Source organism: Camelus dromedarius, chromosome 4 (assembly GCF_036321535.1).
Source record: "Camelus dromedarius isolate mCamDro1 chromosome 4, mCamDro1.pat, whole genome shotgun sequence".
Lineage (NCBI taxonomy): Eukaryota > Metazoa > Chordata > Mammalia > Artiodactyla > Camelidae > Camelus > Camelus dromedarius.
In genome coordinates, this window is record NC_087439.1 from 15,349,332 (window position 1) to 15,372,776 (window position 23,445).

Consider the following 23,445-nt stretch of genomic DNA (forward strand, 5'->3'; position numbering starts at 1 on the left):
ATGGAAAATTACAAGGACACATAGACATTTAGAATGAAATGATGAGAAAATGACAGGCTAGGATGAGAAAGAAACCTACTTTCACTATGTATTCTTTGGTACTGTCTGAACAGTGTTTTCTTTTACAATGTTCACGGAATACTTTTTCAAGTAAAAAAAAATTTTGATACTGATATTATTACTACTACAGTATATACAGTCTGTTCTTGACTCCCACGCTCAGAAGAATTAAGATTCATATAAATGATTGATACAATTTTAAATGTCCAAATTCATTCTCAATAAAAATGACAGTTTACTCCCCAATTCTATCTTTATATTAAAAACAAACAACAAAAACACTTTAATTGTTCTTTAACTTTTGGCTAGAGGTATATATCAATCCCGTGTGTTATCTTCACAGATAACGAAGTTCAAGTGTTCACTAGTATTACTGCTTAAGTTCTAAAAGCCTGTAAAACATCTCCCATTTTAGTCTTCTATAAGTAAGTGGTCAAGTTCATAAGAAAGTGCCTACCATTTCTAAATGTATAACATTATAGATATTTCAATGAATCCTACTATTCCAAAAGAAATAAAAGTCATACAAATATATAAACACAAAGTAGAATGACACTGCTACTTAAAAAGAAAACATTAGAAAAGGTAATTCAGTTTTAATTTATTTTCATCACTTTTTCTTCATGATCCAGATATTTTAAAATGCAATGAAAATTAACTTTCCATGATATGTCAGGGACTGGCACTAAAAAAATTTTCAGACTGCAAATGAGTTATACAAATGAAAATATCAAATGGAGATCCAGTTATCAAAATGAAAGCACTCAACATAGTAAAAGTTCACAATTATTTGTTTAGAGCACATAAAAAAGTCAGCCCTCTAACCAACTGTTGTGATTTTAAAGAACTATTGCAGAGGTTTGAAGAAAATAGATTTATTAGTTAACTTATAAAGAGATTAAAGAGTTGAAACAAGTATTAAAAAGAAATTTGTGCCTTTATTAGAATGGTGTTAGGCTTTAAATATACCAATTTTGGTAATCAAATTATTTTTTAATAAGAAATGACACTACAGAACTGCAATACTGGTCCAACAGTCTTGTCTTGTCTTGTCTTTTCCTTTAAAGCGAGAAACAGAATGCGAATAATCAGAAAGCACTAGCAGGCATCAGTTAATCCAAGACACTAGCTTCTTAGTTCCAAAAGCACTTGCACAGAAAACCATTGGGGGGCACAGGAGGATGGAAGCACTTCGCAATAACTGGAATCCCATGAGTGTGTGTGTACGCCAAGTCTCATTGGCTATTTTTTGAATTTATCCTTTACATGGTCACATTCTTCTTTCCCTCAAATACTAGTTTTTCTTTGACTTTTTTTCCTCAAAGTATAAAAAGTATGAAATATAAACAAGCTCTTGCACTGCACACTTCCAAGTGTACAATTCAAGCATTATAGAGCTATCTACATACCGATAAATCCCATCAAATCTTGGATAATTCAATAATGTACAAAATACCAGGGCACAGAAAGAACTAAAACCCACTTCTTTTTGTTACACATAAGATTCAAACATTCAGTCTAAAGAAAAACACTTAACCATTTTGGCTCTCTTCTACATTCACATGTTGATATACTTATTAAAATATTCCTGTATAATTATGTTTGGTCTTATTATTTCAAGTCAGGTTTAAAACCTCAAAACCAGCCATCCAGACAAAACAGGTAATCAGAAAGATTATTTCTTCCCCACCTCCCTAACCCCAAAAACCATGAAGCCAATTTTACGACATGACTCCAAACACTGGATTGTGACGACAAATGCTAGGTCCAATTTCTTCATAATCCTTTTTGGTGTGGCATACTTGGTAGAACTCAGGCTAAAATAAAAACATATTTTAATAAAGGTAAAAAATCTACCACTTTTCCAGATGCTTTAAAATAGAGTTGTTAAATCTAAAATGTTTATTATTAGTCCATCCATGGTGCTTGAATAAGCTCAGAGATTCTAGCCACAATGACTCAGAATCAGCTTTAAGTCTATAATCAGAACTGAAAGGAGCATTTAACTCAAGTCCCTCCACCCCCCATCTCAAACACCTGTTTCTCCTGGGATTTTGAAATTTTGAGGAATGGAAGGTTGAGTTTCAAATGCCCGGACTATTCTGCTGAGGCTTTCCCTCACTGTACATTGCATCAAAAATCTAAAAAAGCAGAATTAATCTAAACTACAGATAAACTACTCTTAGTCATGCTACAAAAACTTCTAGATGAACTTGCTTTCCTCACTCAAGGTCTGGTACAGACTATTCCATGCTCTATTATCTCATTTCACAAAGGGCAAAATTATAAAAGCAACTAGGTTATATGGCACAACTGAAGACAACTCAAGAAGAAAATAACTTTTACCTCTTATTTTTAAATGATTTTTTAAAAAGGTGGTATAGTTTTCAATAACCTAGATAAAAGTTCTTACATTTTATTTAATATTCTGTGCACTACAGGGTAAAGCACCAATATTTACTGGGCTAATGATGTTAAAATATCTTTTAAAGGAGCTTTAACATTTGGAGAGAGGGATCTTAGTAACTCCCTTTATTCAGTTTAGAACATCATAATTCCTATGCAATAAAACATAACTTAATGCGCTTAAATCTTTGTACAGAAACACAATTACCATCTATTATTATCTGTGTTACCACAGGGTTAAAAGATTTTTCCCTACAGATGAATTTTAAAACTTTAAATGCTCATTCTAAACAAAATTCTAGCAAGCAAAAAAACCCCAAAAAACCAATAAATCTAAATGAATATCACTTTTTAAAATACTGTGTACATTTATATTTAATTTTAAAACTTTCCTGTGCAGTACTTAGATAAAATTTTAGGAAATTTCTCTTGTTTTTCTAAATTATGTAAGTACTGATGGATTCTTCTATCTTAAAAAAAAAAAAAATCAAAATTTAAAAGTAAGCTTCATCTCACCGTGGAAGCCAGCATGGATCCTCCAAACCAAACAGCATATCGCTGCATGTGGTGTGTGATGACTTGTACATCAATAGGTTTTGGCTAAAAAAGACATAGTAAGGTCAGTTTCAAGTAACAGTTTCTGTATCATTTAGCCTTAGATATACATTCATAAAAATGTAGTGTTTCATATACTCAGAAATAAATAAATAAAACTTTACGTGCAAACTCTGTATTTTCTGCTCAATTCTGCTGTGAGCCTGAAACTGCTCTAAAAGAATAGTCTATTTAAAAAAAAAAAAAACTTTAAAAGATGTGGGGAATACACAGGGGCAAACAGAATACAAAAGAAACAAAGCTAATTTTATTATTTTAAAAAAATACACAACCACACTGAAGTGAGGGAAAGGAACTAACCCAGGTAACCTTTGAATGGTTCCCACCTGCCAAATCTGAGAAAAAAATTGAGTATTAAAATTAATAATATTAATAGTATTAATGATATGTTGATATTATATCACAATGATGTTTACGACACAGCCAACAGAATAATTCAGAAATCAGGAGTTCATACAGATACGAATGAATAAATGAATGAATGAATAAATGAGGGGAAGGAAATACTCTTCCTTAAAGTAAAATGAGACTATGAAACAGAAGAAATGATGGAATTTGCAAAATACCGTTTGGCAACTACCATAGTAATAACTATCTTAGGAAAGAAAAATGGATGTTAAAAACCAGTCGTTGAAAGTTTGATGAGAAACAGGATAATTACATAGTCTGAAAGTATCTCCCAAAAAGGAACTCTCCTACACTGCTGGTGGGAATGCAGTTTGGTGCAGTCATTGTGGAACACAGTATGGAGATTCCTCAAAAGACTAGGAATAGACTTACCACATGACCCAGGAATCCCGCTCCTGGGCATATATCCAGAAGGAACCCTATTTCAAAAAGACAGCTACACCCCAATGTTCATGACAGCAATATTTACAAAAGTCAAGACATAGAAACAGCCTAAATGTCTGAGAGATGACTGGATAAAGAAGTTGTGGTATATTTATACAATGGCATATATTACGCCATGAAAAATGACAACACAGTGCCATTTGCAGCAACATGGATGTCCCTGGAGAATGTCATTCTAAGTGAAGTAAGCCAGAAAGAGAAAGAAAAATACCATATGAGATCACTCACATGTTGAATCTCAAAAAGAAGAAGACAAATGAACTTAAATACAAAACAGAAACAGACTCACAGACACAGAATACAAACTTGTGGTTGTCAGGGGGGAATATATATATATAATAGATAAACAAGTTTATACTGTATAGCACAGGGAAATACATACAAGATCTCGTGGTAGCTCCCAGTGAAAAAGTATGTAACAATGAATATATGTATGTTCATGTATGACTGAAAAATTGTGCTCTACACTGGAAATTGACACAACATTGTAAACTGACCATAATTCAATAAAATAAAATTTAAAAAAAAGAAAATATCTCCCCATAAGACTTTTATTAAACAGAAAGGAAAAAACAAATAGTAGAGACACCTGACAGACAATCAGGTGATCAAAGTTAACATATGGGACAAATCGTACATATCATGTGTCTAGTGACACAATGCACTAAAAAGAACACATCACATCACTTCTGTGGTATTACTGACAAAAATGCATTATCTGAACCTAATTATGAAGAAACATCAGACAACCCCCAAATAAGAAACATTCTGCAAAATAAATTGCCTGTACACTTCAAAAACATTAAAGTTATAAAAAAAACAAAAACAAAAACACTGAGTTCTTTTTCCAGATTAAAGGAACGTGATACCTAATTCAAACATGTGATCCTGGACCAGAAAAAAAAATACGTATTTTTTTTTCTTTTGCTATAAAGAACAATAATGGAAGAAATGATGAAATGTGAATCAGGTCTATACCTAGATAATGTGTTATCATGGTTAATTTGGTAATTTTAATGGCCTGTTTTTAGGAAATACACACCACAATATTTAAGGGTAATGGGGCATCAAATTTGCAACTCACTTTCAAATAGTTCAGAAAAAGGTATATGTGTATATACATATATTTATAATAGAATAATAAAGCAAAGGAGAACAATATGTAGGAATTTCTTCTACTAGATTTTGCAACCTTTTTGTAAGTATGAAATTACTTCAAAATGAAAAATTTTTAAACTTACATGTCATAAAAAGATATGGCTTTTTTTGTTAAAAAAAAAAAAGCTATTTGGCTGCTGTTAAAAATTATACTGATAGGAAATAAAGCCAAATTTAAATACAGATCTATAAAGATGTTATGAAGATCTATACGTGACTATTAGGTAAAATTAAAAGGAAGGAGGCAGAGTCCTCCAGTATGCAGGGTTTTTCCTGTATCATTAGATAATGTCAGTATAGTGCTGACATCGCTGAGGGAAAAAAGTTCCTCATTTCTTATTTAAAAATGTATAAGAAGCTTAAAAATATTTTAAACATGTTTACTTTATTGAAATATTGTATTCAAAACAGCATTTTTTTTTCATTTCATCTACTGTAATGAGTCATTACAAAGTAAACAACTACTTAAACATACTTTTTATTGCACTCCAAGGAATAAGTTTAAGATAATAAAAATTTAGAGGCTGAAAACAGCTCTCATGCAATTTCTCAACAAGCAGCAAACCCCAGAATGTTGTACTTTTAAATAACTTTGAATGACTATGGTAGTCTCAGATGGAGCCCTCATTCTTGGTAATCTTCCATGTTGAACAAAATGTGTTTTACTTAGCAACATATCCTCTGAATCAATGTTTTGTTTCAGTATCTTACATTAATGAAAATGAAAAATAAAACTTACTGAAAATTTGTCTTATATAGAAAGCAGTCACCTGAGAATTTAACATTAATTTTGATTTTTTGACAATAAGCCCCAAATTACAGGATACGTAATAGAAAGGTTATTTAGCTGAACCACCAATATGATTTCACACCATGAAAAGGCTGCTGTGGGAGAGGTTAAGTCAGTCTCTGAAAGTAAGCTTGACCACACAACAGCCCCTCTCTCTCAACTATGCTTTGTTGTCCTGCTTTATTATAAAGGTATTTAAAATTTTGTGGCTCCATAAAGAATATTATTCCTGAAATATGCAAGGAATCTACTATATACAAGTTATCTCTGAGATAGATATATATATAAAAAAAAAAACCTCTCTCATAGCTGTAACTAAGAATATTTTCCAGAAATGTAGGTAATATCCTAGACGAATCGAATGACCAAGAATATTATGGGTATCAATCTATAATAAACATTTTCCATCGAAATATCTCATAGGGTTCCTCTTACCTTCCTGAATAAAAGAAAGTTGGCAGACATTTTCCATTCCCAATACAAAAATCAAGGTACCCCCAACCTTCCCATCAATAACTGAAAAAAACCAACCTTCAATCTACCACCACTCAATTCCTCACTTAATTTCAGCCTGGCATCTACAGTTCTTTTCAAATCTCTTTGCAAGCGACGTCCGAAGTCCCTGAACATGGTTGAACCTCCAGAGAGGACAATATTCTGTATTAGTGGAGAAAAATAAATAAGTATGACTTGCATTTAAACAGAAAGAAGAAAAAATTTAAAGATATAAAAAATGGTACAAAAATCCTACTGTATCCTTTTGAAGAGAGGTTTTACATTCAACAATAGAGAGAAAATGAAGTTTTTAGAAGTATGACCTAGAATAACAATTCTGCTATAAATACTGACCTTGTAGAGAGGACGCCTGACATCAATAGGACAATTTTGAATTACTTCATCTACAACTTCTGAGATAGGTTGAGTAAAGTCTGGATTAGCAAACTGAAAAGTAAGTTGGATATATGATAGAGATTAGACCACTACTGACTTAAATATCATAACAAAGAATTAAGAAAGTTTTCAGTTCAAAAACAAAAGGACTTATAAAAACCATAAAACCTGGTCTCTAATTCAAATTAAAGATATTGAAATCAGATTTCAGAAAAAAATCAAATTACAACAGTGATGAGATATATAATTTCATAACCATCAGAATAGCAAAAATGTAAAGCCAAACATAGTCAACTACCTAGCAATACAAATTCTGGAAGGGAACCTGGGGATGTCACATGGGTTTTTTAGCATCCAGATTACTGGTGATCCTAGAGGAGCAATTTCCATGGAGTGGTGTGATAGAAGCAGCTTGTTGATCAGTGCAAGGTAAAGGTTTGGGAACTGATAGTGTGGGCATCCTGGGAGCTAGCTCTGAAAGAAAAGCATAGTGGCTACCAGGAACTGGTACGAAGTCGATTGCAAGAAGGCGGCTGAGGTTAGTTTTATTTTTAAGATGGGTTACTCCAGGGACCGAGGTAAGGAGTAAAGTATGGGTACAGGAAAATGTGGAGCTGGGGAGGGTTGAGGAGCAGGCAGATAGCTGAGGAACTTCACCATCATACTTCATAGCTTAAATTATTTTTCATGAAATGGAATCAAACTACTGTGTTGGGAAAAGGGACTGGACACAAGGTTAAGAGTTGGGAGAGAACAGTGACTCTTATAAGCACTACTGAGGAAAATTGAGAAGGTGACTGTATTACTAGTAGTGGGGCAAGTTGGATGTCCTCTATCACCTCACTGTAGCAGGTGGCATCTCCCTCCTCGAAACATTCATTTTTCTCAATGTTAGCACCACAATCCCTTGGCTTGGTTGGCTTCTCCCTTTTTGTATGCTTCAGTATCCTTTGCAGGCTCCTCTTAACTCTGCCTGTCTGTAAAGTGCCAGTGTTCACCAGGGCCCCAATTTTCCCTTCTCACTCAACATTCTCTCTGAGGCCAATCTGCTCCTTTGCGCCATATATGATGACTTTACATCTATCCTCACTCCAGGACACATGCTCCAGTTCAAAACCTTTACAATTCAAGTGTTCATTTTTGAACCTTTTTAAAGATGGATAGTAAACTCACCTCTTTTTACCTTTCCTATTCTTCCCCTTTGATTTTCCTAACTTCAGTGATGGCAAAACATCTAGTTGCTCAAGTTATAAACTTGGGGATCATCACAGATTCTTCATTTTCTTACTCCCTTCACATCTAAACAACTGGTAAGTCATGTTGGTTTTATTCTTTCTCTTACCTCCTTTCTCATTCTTATTGACCTACTGACTTTATCTTTCATCAAGAAAAATGCAATAAACTTACCTGTTTCCAACACAATTCACACCTCAGTATCTATCTATCCAACCCAATGCAACCAGAGTGACCTTTCTTATCCTGTACCTCTATCTATCTGTGTTATTTCCATGCTGAACATTTCTGCATGAGCACAAAATCCAGAAAACTCCTTTGCATAGCATGTTAGTCCCTCATGAACACTCATCTGGATCCATCTCCTACCACTCTCTTGCTTTACACTTTTATTATCTAGCTCTCTTACACCCCAGATCCCTACTCAGCTTTCATATATATATCTCTGCCAGAAATATACTCTTCTAACACACCTGCTTGACAAATATCCATTCATCCTTTCCCACTTCAACTGTTAGCTCCTTGAAGAAGTTTCCCTGATTCTCGTAAGCAGCTTTAGATGCTCTTTGTTCCTATGCCTTCACAAGATACACCCATTTGTTAAAACAACTATTCCTTTTTGAGACATTCATCTCTTATTCTTTGAGCTTGATGAAATCAAGATAAATAATTTTTCATCTTTAAATACTCAGTGCTTAAAATGAGATCATCAAAATTGTATTTACTATTTGTTGAGTGAAAAAACAGTATTAAAAATAACTCTTTTATGCTGAATAAGCAGAATAGCATTTAATGTTAGTAGTTCTTACACTAAATTCCTTATGCTAAGTTACTAGAATAATTTTTCATTATTAAAAGCATATATATATCAGTAATTTAATATAGCCAGTATATGCTAACATTTCATAAAGGAAGAAGACTATTTTGCTAGTAAATATTTTGTTACAGTATGATAGTCAGTTGAAGATTCTTTGTATGCTTACTTTTCATGGGAGGAGGAGGAAAGAGTTCTAGAAGGTCTCCCAAAATATTTCATTTAAATGATCATAAATCTTCCCTCTTTCCATGAACCCAAATAAGCCACAAATATTAGAGATAGAAGTTTCATTTTTCTAAATGTATGGAAAAGTCATTGTTTTTACACAAAGGCAGTTTTTTTTCTTGAAAAATATGACTCACTATAGTATTTTAGTATATACAAAAGAAAATTCCTGAGATTAACTGTCTCTGAACATCTTACAGTTGATTGATATTTTCTGCTAAATATTTCAAAACTATTCCATCTTAAAAAAACTCACCTCTGGATGAAAAAAAATTTCAGGTCCCAAGAATCTCTCATATCCAACATCAATAGAAAATTCTTTCTTCGAAATAGCATTGATTCCAGTATACTGTTTAATCCACTTTGATCCATCTGTATCATACTTGTTAAATTCTTTTACTAAATCTGGGCAGACATAACTATAGCGCTCCTAGAAAAAGAAATGAGTAATTTTTTTACTCTTGTTTTAGGAAAAGCAAAGCAGAACAGCATATTTTCAGTAAACTAAAATCAAATGAAAACATATCTGCAGAAAATAAAATTTAGGAAATTAAGCTGAAAAAAATCTTATGTTAGGATGTTACTGTATGTGTGGTACAAATAAACAGCTCATCATCTCCTTTACATAACTCCAGGCTTCAACAGATTAAGACTTGACAAACTAACGAGTCAATTTCCAGTATTGCAGCACTATTTCAGGGAAATATTCATTAATGTCATCCAAAATTTTATACTGTTTCAATAATTAAAAGTTTGTATTCTAGGAAAGAGGAAGCATAAAATACACAAAGAACTGGAGAAGAATAAATAGCTGACATAACCACACAAATTAATATATTAAAAGGTATAAACTATTAGGTATAAAATAATCTATGAGGATATATTGTACAAGATATGGAATATAGCTAATATTTTATAATAACTATTAATGGAGTACAACCTTTCAAAATTGTGAATCACTATACTGTATATCTATAACTTTATAATATTGTACAGCAACTATTCTTCAGTTAAAAAATATTTTTAAAGATATATAGGTCTTTAATATCCATCTGTAACAAAATTGACTATGGTCTAAGTAAATGAGTTAAAAAAAAAAAAAAGCTGAAAATACAAACTTCTTTTTCACTGTATGTCCTGCAAGGCTGAATCACTGCGTATTTGGTTATATGTCCTAGGTAAAAGTTTTCATGAAAAATGTAATTCAAAAATGTTACACGTATAACATTCTATTTGCAATTTATGGACTCCTGACTGGCAGTCTCTCTCTTTTTTTTTTTTTTTTTGAAGAAAAACACATTTCACATATTTTTACACATCAAGAATTCTATCCAGGATAGATGCAAATATTATTATTGATAACCAAAAGACATAAAGTGAAAGAATACTGGAAAACAAAAGATAATCTATGTCATATTAAGGCCTTTCGCCAAACCCTGAAAGTAGGAATTACATGGAAATGATGGTCCTTACAAGACATTAAGACTGATCATTAGTATGCTTTAGAATAAATCTTTGATGTTTTTAATTTTTAAACACTATAGCTTTCCCAAAGACGTTGAAACAGCAGTGCTCATATTAAATTTTTACATATTTAATTTTGATGCCTCATACTTGAGGTGATTTTTGGCCATCATTTATGAATTCCTTTATTACCTAGGAAGCAGTAAATTCATTTTCATTCCTAACCTTTGATAAGCAAGGAAAACATTATAATCATGCAAAGACTGTTAAACCAATGGAGTTATTTTTACCTGGGAAGTTTTGCTTCTACATATTCAGATCATATGTGAGAGTCAATGAAACTTTTTAGGTATGTCGGCAAATAACAAATTTAAAAAGAAATGCTAAATATTTTCATATTTTGCATGAAGCCCTGATATAAGATTTATACAGCATACAAATTATTGAAATACCTTACACAGCCTTCACATTTTTCTTCTATTTGCCGTATAACTTGAGCCAACCATTGTCTCTATTCTACAGCCAATGAATCAATTACATTAAAAAATTTTTAACAAAACTGTTAGAATTAAAATAAAGAAGTCAGCAAAAATTAAGATGTGAGGACTTTGAAGTGAACTAATTACAGGCATACCCCATTTTACTGTGCTTTGCAAATAAGGTGTTTTTAAAAACAAATTGAAGGTTTGTGGCATCTCTGCATTATTTGATGTTAGTTAGCATTTTTTAGCAATAAGCATTTTTTAATTAAGGTACGTACTTTTTTTTTTTTTTAGACATAATGCTATTGTCACTTATCAGTACAAACTTAACTTTTAAATGCACTGGGGAAAACAAAAAATTCATGTGACTCACTGTATTGCAATATTCACTTTATTGCAGTGGTCTAGAAGAAAACCCACAGTATCTCCAAAGTATGCCTGCATTTATTTTTACTAAAGGAAATAAGCATAAAAATGCATGTTGAAGTCAATTGGTATAATTGTTCTTATATGTTAGTCCTTTCAAATGTGAAATGTGGAGAGACCAAGCAAAAGGTTGATAATCTCCCAAAATTTCTTACAAGAAATACACAGGAAAAAAACATATAATTAAGAGTAGTGATTTGTAACTGGCTAACAAAAGCTTTTCAAAAATTATTGTTCTTAAGAATTTTTCATGTTAATATGATAAGTGTGATTTTAATTTCCAACTGCACTATATTCTTAACATTATTTTTACCTTTACTGCCTTAGCAGTTTCCAAGGATTGCTCTGGAGGAATTCCTACTTCTCGGTCTCTCAGTAATTGCTGAATAAAATATGTTATATCTCGTCCTGCGATTGGAATGTGCTTGATACAGCTGCCAATCACATACCCTTCAGCCTAGATTGAAAAAAAGGACAAATATATGTCAATGTTTTCAAATCAATATAAACTAAATAATCATTAAAGATCAATTTCTCAGACTACTATATTTGTATTCTCAAGTTTTATCCCAGAAACTTCTCAAGCTTTATCCTAGAATTCTTCTAGTCTTTATTTCCTCAACTGTATTCCTCAGTTAACTTATCATAGAATTTATAATATTGTACAGATATTATGACAAGAATGGCCAGGAACTTAGATCTCCCACTGTAAGAGTTTTTCACCAAGACTGAAATGACTAAACATAAAAACTGAATTTCAGACGTATTAAAGGTTTTAGATAGCAGACTTCAAACAGAATATTTTAAAATCTTTTATAATTTCAGCAAAAAATTCAGATTGCATTGTACGAAATTTGATCATTAACCCATAAGCCGGCTATCATTTTCTTAATCAAGTATGTACCAATTTCACAAGCCTGAGGCATTCCATATACCATTGTAGCGCCAAATAATTTGATTCTGCAGAACGAATTCATGAATTTACTGATGTAACTCAGAATTACAAAAAATAATGCAGCAAAATTAAATTTCATTAACAAAGAATATTAGGAATGTCCTTATCTAGCCATGACAGAATACTACAGATTGGATTCATAGTCCCACCTTAACTGAGTTAATAGTACAAATTATATAAAATAAAGATTTTCAGACACTGGACAATAAACAGAGTAAGGTAGTAATCCCTCAGAAGGGGAAACAGACAGACAAGATGAGTGCTAGGAACATACCATCTCACTGCCTAGAAAGTGTTCCCAGGCAGCAATAATAGGAAGGAGAACCCAGAGGCTGGTGGGCTCATTAAGTTGAAGATACAGCATTTAGACTTTAAAGAGGTCAAAGGAGCTACAGTTTGCAAGTCAGACTACATAAGGGGAAGGTGCTGCTTAGAGAGCTCTGGAGATCTCAAGAGGGTAACACCTTAGCTGACCAGTTATCACATTCACGTGAGGAAACTATCAAGGCCAGAGAAAGAACCTCTAGAAAGGAGTGGACTGAACAGTCCCAAAGCTCATTCATAGGAATTGTTATGTTCCCGATAGCCAGAGTTTAAAAACCTCAAACACAGGACACTGAGCAGAGTCCTCAGGAGAGTACTGCCTCAATAAGGTGGACAAAGTAGGCCCAAACAAAAGATTGTTCTGGACTTGCTTAATAGTGTTTAAAAGGAGACCCTGAAAGAATGAAACTGATTCTTAGGAATTTAACTGTGTCCCAGGAAAAAACCTTAAAATATTTAAAGATGTCTAAAAACCCAGGACTTAACAATGTGAATATATAGTACCCTATCAAAATTTATAAGCAAGCAAGGAAGCAGGAAAATGTTAACACTTGATCAGGAGAAAAATCAATCTGAAAAGGAAGAAACAGAATTGTTAAAAATAATAGAATCAGTAGACAAGGACACTTAAACAGTTACTATAGACTCCGTGAGATCAAGAATATCAATGGAAAAATGAGGAAGAGAGAAAAATGGAAGATATAAAAAGACCCAAATGGAACTTCTGTAAGGAGAAAAATAATTAAGACAAAAAATACATTAAATGTTACTATAGTAGATTAGATAATAAAGAAAAAAAGGAGATTCAGAAATAAGAACTATCCAAAATGAAAAAGGGAAAAAAAAAGATTAGAACAAACTGAACAGAACATCAGTAAACTATGAGAAAAACTTCAAGCAGCCTAATATACATGCAACCAGAGACCTCAGAGAGGGAAAGGGAAGAAGAAAAGATATGTGAAAAAATAATGGATAAAAATGTTTCAGATATGATGAAAACCACAAATCCACAGATCCAAGAAGCTCAATGAATCCCAAGGAGAAGAAAGGAAGAACACTGTATTTAGGTACATCACAATCAAATTGCTGAACACTAGTAAACAAGGAATATAGAAAGAGAAAATCTGAAAGGCAGCCAGACAAATAAGAAACATCATATTCAAAGGAACAAACAAAGGAATGACAGCACAGCAGACTTATTTTCAGAAACAATGTTAAAGACAATAGAGCCATATCTATTAAAACACCAAAAGGAAAAAATTGTCAACCTAAAACTCTATACCAAGTAAAAATAACTTTCAAAAATGAAAACAAAACTAAGACTTTTTCAAAGGATGTAAACATAAGTTGAAAGAATTCAAAGACAAGCGACCAGCATTATAAAAAATGTTAAAGGCCATCATTCAGGCAAAAATAATAATAATAATAGTAATAATGCTAGATGGAAATCTGAACCTTCACAAAGGAATAAAGAGCACTGGAAATGCTATGTGAGTAAATACAAAAGAATTTTATCTCTTTTTCAAATTCTCTTTTAAAGATGACTATTTATTATAGGCTGACTTGTATCCCTTCCCTTCTACAACTTCTTATGTTGAAGTAAGTGCTAACCCCAACCCTGTACCTCAGAATGTGTCTTTATTTGGAGACAGGGTCTTTAAAGAGATGATTAAATTAAAATGAGGTGATTAGAGTGGGCCTTAATCTGATATGACTAATGTTCTTAAAAGAGGAAGAGATTAGGGCAGAGAGAGGGAAGACTATATGAAGACACATGGAGAGTAAGATCACCTATAAGCCTTAGAAGCAAAGAGTGGGTGGGGAACAACCCTGTAAACACCTTGATCTCTGACTTTTTAGTCTCCATATCTGTAAAAAAATTAATTTTCTATCGTCTACACCAGCCTGTGGTACTTTGTTATAGCAGCCCTAGAAAAACTAATATACTACTTACAATGAAACAAATTAATAATGTACTACTGAGTTTGTTTACAACATGTAGAATTAAAATGAGTGACAGCAGAAGTATGCTCTTATATGGTTCTTATTTATGAAATGGTAGAATATTATTTGTAGTTAGATTATTGTAAGTTAAAGATGTTTACTATAAACCCTAGAGCAACAACCACCAAAACACAAATGACAATAGTAAGTTTATAGTATAGCTAATAAATCAATAAAGATAAAATGAAATTATAAAAAATACTCCACTAATTCAAAAGAAAGCAGAAAAGAACAGGAATAATTTTTAATATCCTTACTAACTCATTCTTTCTTTTTCAAGTTGGTAACTTCTATTTGCAAATTACCTATTCTAATATCATTATCAAGATACTGATATTACTGCTTAGTTGTTTAGATATTAAGAAGACTGCAGTCAGGTAAAATCAGTTCAAATCCTAGCCCCATGACCACTTATTTGGTGATCACTTATTTGAATTTAATAAATGAATAAACAGAAGTCCTCAAAGGACGTTATAATCTACATCATAGATTCTGAGGTTTAAATGAGAATTTTAAATGAAAATTTTAAACATCTTTATGTATCTCGAAACAACATACATGTATACATTATTTAATCCTCAAAACAATTCTATAATATACAGCACTATTACTGTCCCCATTTTGTAAAAAAAAAAATTATATATGTATATAGGAAAGAAAAATAGGCCAACTAAATTACAAAAAGCCATTAAATAAATATTGAACACACATCAATTTCTGAGATACTAAAATACCCCCCAATGGCAATAAAATAAAATGAGAATATCCATACAATGAAACATTATTTGGCAATAAGAAATGAAGTACTACACACATGCTGCAACATGTTGAAAACATGGGGCTATGTGAAAGAGGCCAGTCACAAAAAAGTGTCTGACTCCATTTACTTAGAGACAGAAAGTAGTGGCTGCCAGGGGCTAAGGTTACAGGGGTAGAGTGAACACTAAAAGATACAGGGTTTCTTTTTAGAGTGATAAAAATGTTTTAAAATTGACTACAGCAATATATGCACTTTATGAATATACCAAAAATACACTGAATTGTATACTCTGAGTGAACTGCACGGTATGTGAATTATATTTCAAGAAAGATGTCACTTTAAAAAAGGACAGTTATCACTAAAATTATTATGACATCAAGGGCACAAATTATGACATTTAATCCAAAAGTAGTCACTCTGAGGATGTAATTGTCAACAGAGGTTGCCTGATGCATTAAAAATAGGAATAAGAATAATGAAGAAATAAAAGTGCAAAATAACTTCATTCCTTACATGGGATTCAACATAACATAAAATTTTAAAAGATAAGCTTTTCTATATATACCCACCTAATAATGATCAGTATGAATTTGAGTTGTCATTTTGTATCTATTAGGTACAATGAAAAAATCTGATTTGTCATTAAGAATCAAAACAAGCCTTGGTAGAAAAATGCTACCTCTCACAAATAATTCAATCTGATGCATTTTTCTTAATATGCTTGGTTAAATACAAACCATAAAGTACAATCATAACTTGAGCTTTTTAATTAAAAAATATAGTTTCCTAAAAGTCTTTAATGTGTTTAATGGTCATGTGTTTTCAACTAACTGCTATTTAGCAGTTAACCTTTGCACCGTTATGAAATCTGTTAACTAAGGATAAGAAACACTATCAACTGGCTAACACACCCAAACTGGAAAAAAGAATTCCATGTTTAAGAGAAAGGCATAATATGTTCCCATTCCAGATACTCCAATTCATCATTTCCTAACTATAAGAATTAGGAACTATTTCTAAAAATTTTCTAATTACTTTCTAACTGTAGTACAAACCGACAGAAAAAAAATTTTTGGAAGTTGTTTACAAAATTCTAATAATAATTTGAGCAAATACAAATACAGCTGAACAAATGGCCAAATTATAGCAAATTTTTAACTATAGTATTTAAAGTTTTTGAAAAGTGGCATCAATTCATATAATTTAGCTTTGCCAGATGTGTTACTTGATATCCTGCTCAGTAATTTTAGAATTTCCTTACCACAGGGATAACATGAGTGACACCGTCTCCACTGTCTATTACCGTACCAGTCAACGTCCGTTCTCCTACTTGTCTTGAGGTCCAGGATGCAGCTAAGGCAAGAACAGCCTTGAACAAAAAGAAGTATGACAGGCAAAAATAAAAACGAAGACAAAGAGTTAACAGAAAAAAAATATTTTATTGGTGACTTTATTCAATTTTAAATTTAGTTATCTTTAGAAAGAAAATACACAAAATTCATTTATATTATGTAATAAAATATTATGTCTTAACATATTAAGACAAACTTAAAGGCTTATATTAGTTTTTAAGGGCATATTTATAAACTTTCCATATTTTAGTGAGAGCCATTTTTCTGCTATAGCGAAAAAAAAAAAAAAAACATGGAAGACTAACATGAGACAGTATGGTACTAACAAATGGAAAACTAAATATGCAATAATATAGTATAGGACTTAAACTATGTTTATATGAGCCAGCCCGTTACAAACTACAGAGCAAGGTGAAAGTAAGGTAGAGAAACACACAACCACCAATCACCAGAGTTATTCAATACATAGATGGCTATGAACAAATGTAACTCTTGTAAGATTAGCCCCAAATTTTCTAAGTGCAACAAGAATTTAGGAATATGTAACAAGCTATTTAACCAGAGAAAAGGCCATTGTACACTTACAAACAGTATGATTTAATTAGGGAAACAAAGTTAATGAATTTTTCTATGAAAAATCTTGGCATAGGCAATAAAGTACAATTCTTTTCATCAAAAAAGTCTGTAAAGTAAGAAATTAACACAGCCAGTTCATTTAAAAAAACACAAAACTAATTTTTACACAACTCCAAGCCTCAAACAAGATAACTAATAGTTAAAAACAGAGCTAAGCTGGTTTTATTTTATCTACTTGCAATATAATAGCTGAAAGGGACCTAGAAACATATCTAGGCCATCCTCTTAATTTAACACAGGATCACATCATAATCATTGTGGGCTAATAACAGAACTACACAACAGTTCATATACCAGTTAAGCATTTGTGATATGCCAGTTTTCACATTTGCTATAGGGTTGAAAAACAAGAAGTAAGCTCTGATCCTAAGGAGTGGAAGAGAAGCTGTTTGATACAGATATATATATATACAAATTAAGTGCAATAAAATTATTACAGGGATTTGTGACATACAGGATACAGAGGGGAACAAAGGAGATGGTGGTCAAATATACACAGTGGTTAAGTCATTCAAAACAGACTACAAAAAAAGAACACAATGAGTATTACAAGGGTAAATGAATGTGTATATAAAGTTCCTGACATGGAGTAAACTCTCAATAAATACTAGTTCCCTTAGTTTTGCCCTATGAAAGGCTTGAATTATCCAAAAACCATTAACTCACTTCCTTTAACATTTCTCTTTTACTGACTAAATAACTTCATTCCTCTAAGATGATTTCTAAATTATCAATTCAGTAGAGAACTATGATATGGGTTGAGGTTAAGAAAAATACACATTTATTTTAAGAGTGAATTAAACCAGGTTGAAATTTAAGAGTCAAGCTTATCTTGACTTACAAACTGGCTTACCTGTACAGCAATGTACAAGCCTGGAACATTGAAGGACTCAAACATTATTTCAGCAGTATATTCCCTGTTTTCTGGAGTATTCAGTGGAGGTTCAGTCTATTAAATTAATAACATTTTAAATAGACAATATCAAATTATTTTGAAAACTATAGAAAATTTTTAAGTGAGAAATAATTTATTTCAAACATTGTATTTAAAAGTCATTAATCTCAGAGGTACAAAGATAGACACACAGAGCAAAGAAAAACTGTGGAGAAGTCAAATAGATCTATACATATATGAAAGCAATAGTTATTCACATAAAAAAAGAAAAGAAACTGAATTCCTATGCCATACTACTCATAAGGATTAAACACCGAGAAAGGGAAGAGAGGAGATATAAATCACCTTGTAAACCTGGTAAGGACAGACCTCCAGACAAACATACCAATGGTATTTGCTAGTGGAAGAATCTTCATCTATATATCTTTATCAAGATGCACCTGGTCTGTCTACAATTACAGTAAATAATTCAAGATTCTACAAATTTATGGAATAGCTTTCTGGAAAATGTTGTAAGTTATATAACTGCTTGAGTAGAAAATGGAGATGTTTACAGTTTTCTTCACTTTAAGTTATGTGACTGCATACATCACTGAGGAACCTGTGGGTTAAGTCTAGATCAGAACACATCCTAATGAGGCAAGAAAGGAGCTAAGGAACAACACTTGAAATCCTGGCCTTCATGTTTCACTGATGTCTTAGGAGTATCTAAATCATGTAAATTATTAAAGCTTGAAATTGTACACAAAATAAAATATAATCAGAAGACATCATAAGGAAAATATACAAACAGCTAATAAGCACATGAAAAGTACTCAACATCATCAGAAAAATGCAAATTAAAACCAAAAGAAGAAATTTACACACCTACCAGTATGTCTAAAATTAAAAAGACTGACACATCAAATGTTGGATAGATTCTCAGAGTAACCAGATCACTAACATATTGTTGGTGGGTGTACAAAAAGGTACAACCCCCTTGGAAAAAGCTCTGAACGCTTCCTTTAAAATCAACCATACATCTACCCTATGACACAGCAAATCCAAATTTAGGTATTCACACAAGAGAAAGGAAAACATGTCCACAAAAAGGCTTATATAAGAATGTTTACAAAAGCCAAAATATTCACAGTAGTCAAAACCTGAAACAGCCCAGGTGATCAAAAGGAAAATGGACAGTGAGGCATATTCATACAATGGAATACAGCCCAGCAACAGAAAGCAACAAATTATTTATACATGTAACAACATGGATGAATCTCAAGATTATGGTGAGCAAAGTCTTAATAAAGACCATGTCTTGTACAATTCCATTTATATGAAACTCAAATATAAGCAAAATATATTTGTGCTGGAAACAATCAGAACAGGGATTGCCTCCAGGGCATGGGACAAGGATAAAAGGGCATGAGATAACTTTCTAGGTTAATGGTAATGTTCCATATCTTGATAAGGGTTTAAGTTACTGAGATGTATGCATCTGTCAAAACTGGGGGATGGGCAAACTACATCATGCATCCTGCAGGCCAAATCTGGTCCACTACTTGTTTTTGTTGATACAGTTTTATTGGAACACAGCCATAGCCACTCATTTAAGTATTGTCTATGGCTGCCTTCCTACTACAACAGCAGAGCTAAGTAGCTTCAACAGAGACCTTACAGTCCACGAAGCCGAAAATATTTCCTATCTAGCTTTAGACAAAGTTTGCCAACACCTGGTCAAAACCCATAAAATGGTAGGGTTAAGATGTGTGCATTTTATAGAATGTAAATTTTATACAAAAGGAAAAAATTACATGTACACAATAATGAATTACAACTGATGATAATGCATGCTAAAGCATTCAGGGGTGAAATGACTCCATCTGCAACTCATTTTGAAGTGATTAGTAAAATAAGATGGAAGTGATAGATAACCCAATAGATGTCATGAAACAATGACAGTAAAATTAACTGCGGAGTCTAGGTTGTGGGCATATGGGGTAGTCACTGCAAACATAAAGTTTATGGTCCAGCCATAAACAATATTCACAATCACCATAATAAAATATAAAATACTGGTTTAACCCAAAATTATGATATAACTATATCACAGAAAGAGGGAGAAGACAAGGATTCTGTTGTTAAGGAGGGGGATAAAAGGAAAGGAACAAAATACTCATCTTTCCTACTAGGAAGTTAATAGATAGTGCCTAATATTAAAACAAAAACAAAAACAAAAACAAAAACAAGAAATACATGAGATAACTATCAGTAAAAACTTAAAAATTTAAAGTGTCTGCCTCTGGGAAATCAAGGGTTCAAGGGTAGGGAGAACAGAGGAAGAAGAGTGCTTTTTTTTTAATTTAAATCTTACAGCACTTGGTTTTCTAAAGTTATGAACATGCACTGCTTTGGTAAAAATAAGAAAAATGTTTAAAATTAAATTAAACTGTATTTTGTTATCAAGAAATAATTATAAATGTTACAAATGAAGTAATAATCAGGCTAGCTACTGGGGGAAAAAAAGGAAAGTGCCATGTTTCCAACTTTTCCTGAAACTTTCTATTAAAGTTACTAAAGATGATACAGCTTTATAACAAAGTCTTTTAGACATATGACAATTTAATAAATAAACTACATCCTAGTGAGTACAGATGTAATGAAAACATTCTCATTAAGTTTCTTCAAAAAGTTCCTTAGTGAAATTATAATTTGTACTTACCAAAAGAAAATAATGGTCTTCAGGTTCTGCCCTTAAATATTTAAAGATCACTTGTTCCATAAACCTTTCCATCAAGTCCCAATCTTCAACTATACCATGGCGGATTGGCCACTATTAAAACAAAAAAACAAAACACAAATTAAATCTTATTAATCCAAAGTAAATGAAACTATCAAAAAACAGGAAATATTAGATCATTAGTGAATATTAGATGAGGATACCATTTCTTAGGTGTGATAATGACACGCAGATCATTAGAAGATGCATACTTTACTTAAAGATAAAGGAAATTATGTCTACAACATATTTTCAGATGTTTTAATTAAAAAACACTGTGAATATATTAAAATGTTTAAAAATTGTTCAATCTAGATGGAAAGTCATTGTACCAGTCCTTCCGGATTTCTGAAAATTTTGTAATAATGGGAAATGTAGTCCATTAAAATTTAGCCTGTTAAAATTGTAAGTTATGACAATTTCCTTAATTTTTGATTTACTAGTTCTTTCACAAATGTCTGTTATGTGTCTAATACATAAAAAAAAGTTGGAAAGTATACAGCAAGTATATGGTTGGTGAGTATACAGCAAGAATAATCATAAATCAAGTAGGTAAAATTTTATAAGATTTGTATAGAACTATGTTTCCAAAACTGAGCTCCAGGGTAGTACAGCAAATTCACAAATACATCACAAATATTTTAAATTTTCCAAGGAAGTTTGGTGATACTTAAAATCAGTTCAACACCAGATTATACCACATTCCTTTCAATAATATCACTTCTTTGAGAAGCTGGTTTGCCAGTAGTTGCTGTAATAAAAACTAAACACCTTTCCCAAAAAACCATGTAAAATAAGAAATGAGGATGATGTGCAGTGTGATTCCACATGTGAGAAACTGTAAACTGTCTGAATGGTACATGCATCCTAATAGTAACTGTGATTATTTAACAATTAAACAAAAATATTTTCCTTTCAAATTAGTGGGTTTTTTTTCTTTTCAAGTGGCCACTAAGTTGCTGTTAACAAATAGTGATTAATACTATTAAGTATTCTTTTTGGTCTAGGGAGCAGTGTAAAAAAATCTTACTGAGACACTACAAGCTAAAGGGCACTGAGAAAGTTTGTGAATCTCTGCAATAAAATAAAGTTTCACAACACATACAGCTAAACAAAAGATTAGTATTCTAAATATATTAAGAATTCCTTATACAAGCAAAGTAGAAACTTAGGCAAAAAACTTAAATACATAACAGAAAAGGAAACAAACAAAAAAATATAGTTCCATGCACATAGTTCAAATACACACTCAATACCTAAGGCTGAATGCATTAATGAAACAGATAGCTCACAGTCATCTACTCAATCATTAAAACTCTTACCTGTTAGTTTCTAATATCCACATTTCAACCTAGCCTTCTAGATTACTTTTTAAGGCATTATACTTACAAAATAACTTCTACCCCTCACTTTGTTTTAGGGAAGGAAAAAATGTACTTTATTACATCATTCATTTTATAACATTACCAGAAGTTTACACATTTCAATGTTCTAAATACTATTTATTCATTTATTCATCATTTATTATAGTGTACCTATTATGAACCACTGGCACAAATACTAAGGACATTTGAACATCCTGCCCATAAGAAATTATCTAGTGAAAGAAACAGATACAAATATTACACTGCTAGTTTTTAAAGAACTAAATAAAGTACACAGGACAAGATGATCAACTTGGCTTCTGAGGGAAAATAGGAAAGCTCCTATTTCTGTACGACTGAAGAGGTCCTAAAGGGGCAATCTTTATTAATTTTGTTTTTGGGGGGCAGGGGAAGAAAATGAAGAGAATAGAAAAAATATATATACAAAGACAAACACTGTGTAATATACAAACACAAGCTATGAATGAAAAATGCATGTGCCAAAAGGGTTGGGGAAAAGGTTGTAAGTAGATATGTAGATAGATTTAGATGAGGGAGACCAGATTCTCAAAAACTGTATTTGCCTTGTATTTGGATTTTATTCCATAAGAAGTAGAGCATCAGTAGAAATTTTCAAGCAGGGTCTAACAAGAGCTTTGATTTTAAGGAAGCTTTGATTTAAGCTTTGATTTTAATTACAGCAACATTGGGAAAGCTGAAATGAATCTTAAAAGAACCAAGCAAGAAAGAATATACCTAGCTGTGGTGTAAGTGATGTTAGGCCAGATTCAAGGTTTCTATCATTATGAGAAAAAACTCAAAGATATCAACAGGTTTCTAGCTATGAAGTCAGGATGGAAAGGATCTATTAATCAAGACTCAAAAGTTGTGTTTTGTCTTGTTTTGGAAGAAGCAAGAGTGAAGTAAATATAACGAATTTCATTCTGAGTATATTAAACTCAAGGATCAAGTAAT

General features: G+C 32.0%; 1 protein-coding gene across 2 annotated transcripts in view; it reads right to left on the reverse strand.

Annotated features, from left to right (window-relative positions):
- Positions 1 to 641: 641 nt before the first annotated feature.
- ACTR3 (actin related protein 3) overlaps positions 642 to 23,445 on the reverse strand; it is a 47,329-nt gene continuing 24,525 nt past the window's right edge. For both annotated transcript variants that reach the window (XM_010980072.3, XM_064484700.1), the window contains 9 exons: positions 21,050 to 21,160; positions 18,304 to 18,399; positions 16,724 to 16,831; positions 11,733 to 11,876; positions 9,304 to 9,477; positions 6,731 to 6,823; positions 6,413 to 6,538; positions 2,983 to 3,066; positions 642 to 1,877 (listed from right to left, as the gene is read on the reverse strand). In XM_010980072.3, the coding sequence (XP_010978374.1) occupies positions 1,782 to 1,877; positions 2,983 to 3,066; positions 6,413 to 6,538; positions 6,731 to 6,823; positions 9,304 to 9,477; positions 11,733 to 11,876; positions 16,724 to 16,831; positions 18,304 to 18,399; positions 21,050 to 21,160 (1,032 nt within the window). In that variant the 3' untranslated portion in view covers positions 642 to 1,781. The remainder of the gene's footprint in view (positions 1,878 to 2,982; positions 3,067 to 6,412; positions 6,539 to 6,730; positions 6,824 to 9,303; positions 9,478 to 11,732; positions 11,877 to 16,723; positions 16,832 to 18,303; positions 18,400 to 21,049; positions 21,161 to 23,445) is intronic.